Source organism: Nylanderia fulva, unplaced genomic scaffold (genome assembly GCF_048542155.1).
Source record: "Nylanderia fulva isolate GAGA-0341 unplaced genomic scaffold, ASM4854215v1 Scaffold79, whole genome shotgun sequence".
Classification (NCBI taxonomy): domain Eukaryota; kingdom Metazoa; phylum Arthropoda; class Insecta; order Hymenoptera; family Formicidae; genus Nylanderia; species Nylanderia fulva.
Genome location: NW_028190905.1, coordinates 5,833 through 16,250, shown reverse-complemented (window position 1 = coordinate 16,250; position 10,418 = coordinate 5,833). Strand labels below are relative to the sequence as shown.

The window sequence follows — 10,418 nt, the reverse complement described above, 5'->3', positions numbered from 1 at the left end:
TGCAACTCTGGCAGAGATGAGGAAAGGGAAATCAGTTTTTCTCAAGTTATGAAAAAGATACTATTTTACAAATTAAGATTTCAAGTTCTTATGTGTAAATTAAGTAATGTATTATTTTAATATCAACCTATTGTACTAAAAAGAAATGGCATGTATTTTATACTAAAACGATGTTAAATAATTTCTATCTTTTGAATCAATAATTTCTTGAGTCAAAATGGTACTGTCCCATAAATCGCTGTTTCAAGTTTAAATTATTTCTGATGTAGAAATGTATCATAAATAATCATGTTAAAATTATTTTCTATGTAATATTTTTCTATGTGCATTAAATTACACAAAATGAACTATCATTTTATCATATCCCAGTCAGAAATGTATAGTTGACTCGACGTCGAATCAACGTTGAAATCTGATGTCGAAGTATAGTCGAAATTTTGATCGATTCGACGTCGATCTCGTACCAAATATCAACCAATTTTCAATTATTATTTCAACGTCGTTTCAACGTCGAAATTTGATGGTATATATATATATATATATATATATAAAATAGTATACTTTATTATTTATTATTTTTAAGGTAAAAATACTAAAAAACAAAAAGTGCAAATCTTATTTTTCTTTCATTTATTATTATACAAAGTTGAATATAATTAAACTACATTGCATTATAAAATATATATTTATTAACAATGCGTTATATCTGTAAACTATTTCAAATTTTAACATATTATAAGTATAAAGCGTTTAGTATACCGTTTAATAAAAAATCACAAATAATTGCAGAACAGCTACGTGTTTTACCAACTTTTACACATATAATAAGTACTGAAAACTTATAAATTTGATAACGAAAGTAATATTGCACACACAAGTCCTGATGCTTGTAAACAAAAAAAAAGAAAAAGTCTCTTATACTATATTAATATAGCGACAAAATAAAATTCCATTTTTTTTTCAAAACAATCGAAAGTATAAATCATTTTTCGCAATCGCATAAAATTAGAAAAAAAATAAAACTGAAATTGATTTCACGTTACGCATAAAAAAATAGATATTTTTGTCGCAGACATTTTGTTGTTTTAAATATAGAGCAGAGCATAGTTCAGCCATAAATATGCTATAAAAATCGTCAAATGACAATAAAAAAATCGTCAAATTTTAAAACAAAAGAAACACAAAAATAATCTTATTTTTTTATTCTTTTCCCCATACTGCCGTCATCTTGGCGACGTCAAGGTGCTTGCTTTAGTCACAGTGAAGTAGCTGCATCAATCTCTGGGATTTCTGTTTCTGGCCTTTTGTCTAAAATGGCACCTAAAAATGCAATAATTTTTATATTTTATTAAATTTTATTAAATTTTTTAAATTATTTTATTATATTAAATTTTTTAAATTATTTTATTATATTAAATTTTTATTTTATTTTTATTGATTAATTTATATTTATATTATTCTCTTATTTGAAACGATTCTTAGTTGGAAATAAATATAAGTTTACTTACCTTGAACAACTTCATACAGCATCAGCTTTTCGAAACATTTTTTGGATAAATGTTTACCACTTTTTAAAGTAAAGTCTGCTGCCAATGTGTTTGAAATAAGTTTCCTTAGTACTTTATATGTAGCTTCCTTAATATTGTCTTTAGGACCAATAATTTGACTCATGTAACAAATCTGGAAAAAATCAAAATTTAAGCAAAGAAAATTAAATATTAATAAATATTAAAAACAAATATACATATATATATATAATAAAAGCGATAAATATTTATTTACAGTTGCACCAGCATTATCATCTTTCGTTAAATATTTTTCAAATTTTTCTAATTCTTCCTCTGTTGTCAATGGAAGTGCTGGAAGATCTGCTGGTCTTATTATTCTTTTCTCATGTGGTAGAAGAAAGCGATTTAATCTGCATAAATTCATAGTAATCATATCTAATTTGCTACTAATTTCTTGATTTAACGAATACATCTTTTTTTCAAAAGCTTTCATATCAAAGGTCGCTTTAGACACATCTAATACACTACCTGTAAGAAAATCAAAACGTAATATTTGATGCTTTAGAAAAAATTAAAAGGTACAAAGTCATATATGTTACTTGATCTACAAGATGAACTCGGTGTAGTTACAGCTGTCACATGTGAAGTAACTGGACTCTTTTGACGTAATTCTGATGGAGAAGTGCATATTGAAGATGATGATTTTTCATCAGATATATTTGCTTCATAAATACAGTAATCTTTTGATGTACCTGGTGTCTCTATATTTATCGATCTTGCACTTGTACTTGGAGATACATCTTTATTTGATGACATATCCTGAACTTTCATTGAAAAATCGTCCTCTCGTGGAATATTAGGATCAATATTTTCTTCTGTAGCATTATCAGAATCCATCTTTACACATGAAAACATTTCAAGACTATTTATACCAATAAAATTATGACTTACATCACATTGCATGTGCGACGTATAGAAATACTTACATTATCTTCTATTAAACATTTCTGTTTTTCTCTTGCAATCTCTATGATTTTTGTTTTGTTATCCGTAACTGAAGTTATCTTCCTTGCTTGACATATTTTTGTAAGTAAGAGATCCTTTTTAGATTTATGATTTTTAGAAAATGTCAACATTGCGTCATTTTTTTTTTCTAATTGTTTATTTTTCTGTAATCTTTCAAATTTTTTTGTTTTGCTATCTGTGATAATATTGTTTTGATATTGTTTTACTTTATTATTTTCTGATCGAAACAAGATAAGTGGCGGAGAAGGAGCATGTTTAAATTTATATTTTTTTATAGCACTATCATCTCTATCAAAATCTGAATCATCAGAAGTTGAAATATTTTTAAATTTCTTCTTTTTTGTCACTTCTGTCGAGAGAGATTCATCACATGCAAACTGCCGCTTAATTTTTTTACGTTTACCACGACCAAATTCACACTCTGTTTCATAATTAGACGACATAATATATCCATTTCGTGCATTTCGTGCAGCCAAAAGTGTATCTAGGAAATACAATTAAAAAGACAATTAACTTTTTATAAGCAAAAAATATGCAATAAGAAACAACATACCATAACATTTTAAAACAGTAACATTATATATCGGCCATGAAGGAAGTGCATCTATTTCTTTTTTAATTGCAGTACTCTGCTCAGATTTAGGAGGCCAAGAAATTTTTGCATTTGTTTCTTCATCTAATTGTTTTAGCCATTTAATAAGACCAACTTCAAATAAAGAATCGTCTTCCTCGTCGCAATCAACATCTTCATTTATAAATTTCAAAACGACAAACTGAAAAAATAATGATTTTGATATGTAATGACTTAAAATTTTTCTAACAATAAAATACATAAAAGAATTAACTTTACATACACTTACAATTAGATACACAATATAGACGACATAATATATCAAAATTCTATTTGTAAAAGGACATAGTATGAAGTAAAGGTATGCAAACATATTCATCTTTTATAGGAATGAGCCAACATTTGGCAATAATATTATTTATAGAAAATACCAATCTTTCTTCACTTAAATCAGATACTTTGACAATGCCAAGTTCAGACGAATGCAAAGGATATGTATAAAAATCTGTAATATTTTTAAAAATATTGCCAACAAAAATTATATTATCCTGATTGCGAATGACATTTCTCAGGACTCCAATTTTACCTTCACTTGTTTTGAAGCATGAATCTCTATTATTTACTTCAAAAATAACATCATTTACTGAAATTTTTTTAAACTGTTCACCATAAATATTTTCATTGATATTTCTATGTTTTTTTGAAAAAATAATGTTATTTATATCAGAATCTAAAAGTACAACGTTTTTCTTACTTTGTTCTAGCTTACGTTTTGCTGCTTGTTGAATGGGTTTAAAACCAGATTTGAGGTTACTTTTAATCATTTTTAATTTGTTTTCATAACGAAAGGCACTAAATGTATCTAAACAACCATGATCAATACATTCTTGTGCCAAATGGCAAAGAGAGTGAACATTATATACAACAAATAATTTTCCAAATAATGTGATAGAATGTTGGATAAAAGTTCTGAGTAGAGTATTTGCATACTCGTTAAAACTTTTATAAAGAATGGGACTTGTAAGAATATAAATTCCACAATGCAATAATAGAAAGTGCTTATAAATATTTATATCAGGATGTGAAGCAAAAGCTGCTATGCCATCGTATAAACATAAACGACGGAATTCCGTTGCTTTGTAAAATGATAATTCATGTAAAGATCTGAATTTTCGAGCAAAGTCCTGAGGACAAGAAGGGGCTAACAGAATCAGCCTATCAGATATTCTGTTTACAACAGTCCAGTGTAGTTTCCATGGACTTATCCAATTCTTCCATGCTTCTAATAATCTCTTAAACACACCTTCATATACCAAATGCATAGGCTCTAATCGAAACTGAGAGACCATTTTGGTATTAAGTTGAAGAAGAGGTGATACTCCTTTATGATGGCGAGGTTGCATTTGATTTTTAAAACTTTCGTCAGTTCTTAAAGGAGCATGTAAATCAATATACGTTTGCCTATAATCTAATCGTTCTCCCCATACTGTACATTTTTCACATGAAGCTGGTCTATCCATTATGGCCTATACAACATTTTATTAATTCTCTAGCTGGAGCATCAAGAATATAATGTCTAATTAAAAAAATAAAAGTTTTTCCATATCGTACATAACCATTAGAAATTAGATTATCAACTTCAGTTACAAAATCTTGCAAAAACTCTTTCACATTATTTGGATCAGAATTCCCAAAATAAATAGCAATAATGAATGGATAATTTTTAGTTCCTACGAGATGTCCTAATATTGGCCAAAATTTTTTCTTTGAACTTCGAAAAAGAGGGAGTCCGTCAGTATTAATATCTATTTCAATTTTTTGTTTTACTTGCAAGTACTTTTTTAAATTAAGCCCATCCAAATAATTTTTAATTCCTCGATACCAAAATTGTCCTCTATTTTCAAAGTGAATAATATGTATATCGTCATCAATTTTCAATAAAGTTTTATAACATTTAGGCAGATTATTAAATACAGGTTGAAGTTTTGCAAGTAATTCATCTATTTTTGACATAGAAATAACACCACCTGATAAAGCCCATTGACGTAAAGCTAATATTACATAATTTTCCTTTTGCTGATCATTTTCAAAAACTGTATTAACATTTTCATCTTCATTTTCACTTTTATTCGTATTTTCACTTTCATATATACTTTCATCTGTATTTTCACTCTCATCTATACCTTTGCACTCATTTATATTTTCATTTTTATCTCTATTTTCACTCTCATCTATACATTCATTTTCATCTCTATTTTCACTTTTATCTATATTTTCATCAAAACTCATGACATTAGAAAGTATTTCGAAAGCTATATCTTCTTGAATCTCAAGTTCACTTTGAGAATAATGATTTAAATCTATTAATTCATTAAGTTGCAAATTTTCTTCTTCAGAGTCTCTTGAAATTGACAAATTGCTGTTGCTCAAACTATTGCACTTGAGTCTACATTTTGATTCTAATAATTTATTAACTCTTTTTAAAATATAATCTTGTCGCTCTTTAACTTTCAACCTTTTTATAACTATGGTCTCAGCTCTTTCCTTCCAACTACGTTTATAACACTATATATATAAACAAAAAATGAAATAATTGACATGTGATAAAAAAATGTATAAAACTATTTTCTTTGTTTATAGAAACAATAGAATAGAACTGATTATATATATCCAACTGCTACCTTTTATTATTCAAAGCAAAAATACTTTTTTACACACTTTATCTGACAAATACGTGGAAAGCAACGTACAGAATTAAAAAATTTAAATATAAAAACTCTAAATCAAAATACAGAGAAAATGTTTATTATAGGTTACGTTGTCACAAACACTTAATAACCGCGCGCCTATATTTTGTATCCTATTATTATTTTATATAAAAATAATAACAATCAAGTGTAAGAAAAATAGTACTTACCCGCTTAGTAACGTCAATATCCATTGTGATAATTAAAAATGCGATAATACATTTGTAACATAAAAGCAATATCCGCAACGTGCGCATTCACTCTAACGGATGGTCATACATATATATCATACATTACCCCCGATCTACGATCGTAGCGACGCAACTTAAGGGTATAACACACACATCGAAAGATTTTACCAATTGCCGAATCAAGCAATGTGAAAGGTGTGTTATAGCTTTTCTGACGCGCTGTTCAATCACGGGCCCGCAAGAATTTTTTAAGCGATTATAAATTGAATCATTTAGGCCAGATTCCACAACTCACTTTAATAACCAAAACTTAAATCGTTAAACCTAATCAGGATTGGTTCATAACGAGTTAGACTTCGGTTAAAGAGATCAACGTTGAATCAACGTTGCACTTCATCTGATTGGATGATTGATATTGCAGTAATATCAACTTTCTTATCGACTCAACTAGCTGTCAACCATATCGACGTTGAATCAACCTTGAATCAAGGTTACATTTCTGACTGGGATGTAAATTATAGTAAATTAAATTAGATGGTTTTCGCAATATACAAGACATAAAAAGTAAGAAGTCCTCGTAATGTACGTTTCGTACTTATTATATACGTGGTACTCATAATATACAAAAGTTGGTAAAGAAATTGTGAGAATCGGCCTACATACCCAGATAACCAAGCGTGCGATTCCTGCACAAAATACCGCTACTGTACTATTACTGTGCCGCCACGAGATGGCAGCATACGGAGTAACCGTATGGTAACAGTACAAAACCAATACGTGATATTGTAGTACAGCGTATCATCATTGTACCTGTACTACGTATTAGTGCATATTATCGGTACATATCGTACAATACAGTTCGTACGAACCGTACCTTACCAATATGGCGTATACAAATATTATTTTTTATAAAATTTAAAAAAAGGTAAATATTGTAGGCCAACTAAACAAGCAATTAAATAAGATCTAAAGATTTATTAATAATTAAATAATTAAATTCTCATTCCGTTAGAGAAACAATATACAGCGTAAACGTTTCGACTGCACTACAGTCTTTTTTAATACATAAAAATCAAATATTAAAATACAAAGTTAGTTAAATATTAAAATACAATGTTAAACGATTCTTCGCTGATGACCAATGGATGAGTAAAACGATTGGTCTGAGATTTCAAGTTTTGCGACATTTAATCATGCTGTGGATATTTTACGCGAATTAAATTAATATCAGAGAAAATGAAAAAATCTTTCAACTTACATTATCGTTTTAACAAGTTCTTCTTCTCGACATTTCAAGTGTGTGTTGCGAAGTCTAAATTGGTCATCAGCGAAGAATCGTTTAACTTTGTATTTTAATAAAACTCCATCTTCATCTCGACTAAGAGCCAAACGCGATGTTATTGCGACAAATTAAGATTTAGAAATTTTTGGAAACTGAGGAATTTGAATCCTATGGTTGGGATCTCAGAAATTCCCCTTGTTCCTTCTCTTAACATCCCCTGTAAGAAAAAGACGAGAAAAATATTGGTCCAAAAATCGGCTGAATCGGGAATCGAACCCGAGACCTTCCGCTTGCCGGGCGACTGCTCTTCCAACTGAGCTATTCAGACACTTACAAATCAATATTTCTCTCAATGTTTATAACCCCCCACCCCCCCACCAAGGCGTCGTACCTGGTCCAAACGCAACAAACATTAATAATAATATTTGTCTGTCAGCTCTCCTATTTTTTAAAAACTCCATCTTCATCTCGACTAAGACTTTCGGACCAATATTTTTCTCATCTTCTTCTTACAGGGGATGTTAAGAGAAGGAACAAGGGGAATTTCTGAGATCCCAACCATAGGATTCAAATTTCTCAGTTTCCAAAAATTTATAAATCTTAATTTGTCGCAATAACATCGCGTTTGGCTCTTAGTCGAGATGAAGATGGAGTTTTTAAAAAATAGGAGAGCTGACTGACAAATATTCTTATTAATGTTTGTTGCGTTTGGACCAGGTACGACGCCTTGGTGGGGGGGGTGGGGGGTTATAAACATTGAGAGAAATATTGATTTGTAAGTGTGTGAATAGCTCAGTTGGAAGAGCAGTCGCCCGGCAAGCAGAAGGTCTCGGGTTCGATTCCCGATTCAGCCGACTTTCGGACCAATATTTTTCTCGTCTTTTTCTTACAGGGGATGTTAAAAGAAGGAACAAGGGGAATTTCTGAGATCCCAACCATAGGATTCAAATTCCTCAGTTTCCAAAAATTTCTAAATCTTAATTTGTCGTAATAACATCGCGTTTGGCTCTTAGTCGAGATGAAGATGGAGTTTTTAAAAAATAGGAGAGCTGACTGACAAATATTCTTATTAATGTTTGTATTTTAATATTTAACTAACTTTGTATTTTAATATTTAACTAACTTTTTATTTTAATATTTATAACTTTGTATTATAATATTTGATTTTTATGTATTGAAAAAGACTGTAGTACAGTCGAAACGTTTATGCTGTATATTGTTTCTCTAACGGAATGAGAATTTAATTATTTAATTATTAATAAATCTTTAGATCTTATTTAATTGCTCGTTTAGTTGGCCTACAATATTTACCTTTTTTAAATTTTGTTAATTTATACGAGCCTTTCATTAATTAATTTTATTTTTTATATTTTTTATATTATATTTTGACAGCATTAAAATTATTTCCCTATTTGAATATTAATTTAGCAATGATAATATTTTTTTTAAATATATAATATTATAGGAGTGTCTGAATTGTATCAAAGCTCCATTTTTACGCGCGCAACCAACGCAAGCACGGTTGGACAATATATGCTACCAATCCACATTGCCAATTGGCTAGTTTTGGACTAGGATCTTCTGATTGGTTAACTACGCTGGCGCCTTAAGTCGCGCATGATGTGTGCAGTGACTTAACGAGATCCTCTTAGCGCGGCGATTTTGTTTTTTCGCTCTTTCTCTGCGATAACGTGAGCCCATACGGACGTGTATTTTGTGCCTCCGATATTTGCGAAGTTATCTCGAGGAATTCCATACTTTCTACATCATTATTTTGATTTATCAAATATCCGCAGTGAGTACCTAACAGCATGTAACAATTAAATTGATAATTTCTTTTTTATTTTATGATGATTAGAAATCATTCGAGAGAAAGAGATTCGCGGTATTTTATTTTCAAGTTTCTATATATTTTATTAATATTATATGTTATATTTCTTATCGCAATATATTTGTCGCGTTCTTTTGGTATTATACAATAATTAAATAATTTGTTAAATAATATAGAAAGATGGGAATTGTTGCATTTGGCTCGATTTTCGTAACTTAGCAACGAGACGTCGGCGCGACTAATAACTTAGCAACGAGACGTCGGCGCGACTAACTAAAGGCCTGCGCACAAAGGCGCGCCAACTCGTTGTTAAATTCTATACTTTTTACATATTATTTTAATTTATCAAATATCTGCAGTGAATATCTAACATCGTGTATCAATTAAATTGATAATTTCTTTTTTATTTAATGATGATTAGAAATCATTCGAGAGAAAGAGATCGCGGTTTTTTTTCAATTTTCTATATATTTTATTAATCTTACATGTTATATTTCTTGTTGCAATATATTTGTCGCGTTCTTTTGGCATTAGACAATAATTGAGTGATTTGTTAAACAATATAGAGATGGGAATTGTTGCATTTAGCTCGATTTTCGTAACTTAGCAACGAGACGTCGGCGCGACTAACTAAAGGCCTGCACACAAAGGCGCGCCAACTCGTTGCTAAATTCTATACGTTTTACATATTATTTTAATTTATCAAATATCTGCAGTGAATATTTAACATCGTGTAACAATTAAATTGATAATTTCTTTTTTTATTTAATGATGATTAGAAAAATTATTCGAAAGAAAGAGATCGCGGTTTTTTATTTTCAATTTTCTATATATTTTATTAATCTTATATGTTATATTTCTTGTCGCAATATATTTGTCGCGTTCTTTTGGCATTAGACAATAATTGAGTGATTTGTTAAACAATATAGAGATGGGAATTGTTGCATTTAGCTCGATTTTTGTAACTTAGCAACGAGACGTCGGCGCGACTAACTAAAAGCCTGCACACAAAGGCGCGCCAACTCGTTGCTAAATTCTATACGTTTTACATATTATTTTAATTTATCAAATATCTGCAGTGAATATTTAACATCGTGTAACAATTAAATTGATAATTTTTTTTATTTAATGATGATTAGAAAAATTATTCGAAAGAAAGAGATCGCGATTTTTTATTTTCAATTTTCTATACATTTTATTAATCTTATATATGTTATATTTCTTGTCGCAATATATTTGTCGCGTTTTTTTGGCATTAGACA

At 29.5% G+C, this 10,418-nt stretch overlaps 2 protein-coding genes across 3 annotated transcripts; both read right to left on the bottom strand.

Annotated features, from left to right (window-relative positions):
• Positions 1 to 1,237: 1,237 nt before the first annotated feature.
• Positions 1,238 to 6,067, bottom strand: LOC114942272 (uncharacterized). Of its 2 annotated transcripts, XM_029317596.2 has the most exons (8): positions 6,023 to 6,067; positions 3,088 to 3,307; positions 2,495 to 3,018; positions 2,261 to 2,405; positions 2,108 to 2,179; positions 1,783 to 2,036; positions 1,509 to 1,680; positions 1,238 to 1,320 (listed from the first exon to the last, which is right to left on the bottom strand). In XM_029317596.2, the coding sequence occupies exons 1-8, from the start codon at positions 6,044 to 6,046 to the stop codon at positions 1,256 to 1,258; spliced, it is 1,476 nt and encodes a 491-aa protein (XP_029173429.2). In that variant the 5' UTR covers positions 6,047 to 6,067; the 3' UTR covers positions 1,238 to 1,255. The 2 variants fall into 2 exon arrangements, with proteins under 2 accessions (XP_029173429.2, XP_029173428.2); XM_029317595.2 differs by having other exon boundaries at positions 2,108 to 2,405.
• On the bottom strand, positions 3,316 to 5,394 carry LOC114941846 (uncharacterized). The gene is given in 2 exon segments (XM_085489079.1): positions 3,316 to 4,619; positions 4,621 to 5,394. Coding segments are annotated over 2 exon segments (1,959 nt in total). The 3' UTR covers positions 3,316 to 3,434.
• Positions 6,068 to 10,418: the final 4,351 nt, after the last annotated feature.

Coding starts and splice junctions, on each gene's coding strand:
- LOC114942272 (XM_029317595.2), bottom strand. CDS start 6,046: ATGGATATTGACGTTACTAAGCGG. Junction 3,019..3,087: donor TACTGTTTTAAAATGTTATG/GTATGTTGTTTC, acceptor TGTATTTCCTAG/ATACACTTTTGGCTGCACGA. Junction 2,406..2,494: donor AATGTTTAATAGAAGATAAT/GTAAGTATTTCT, acceptor TCATGTGTAAAG/ATGGATTCTGATAATGCTAC.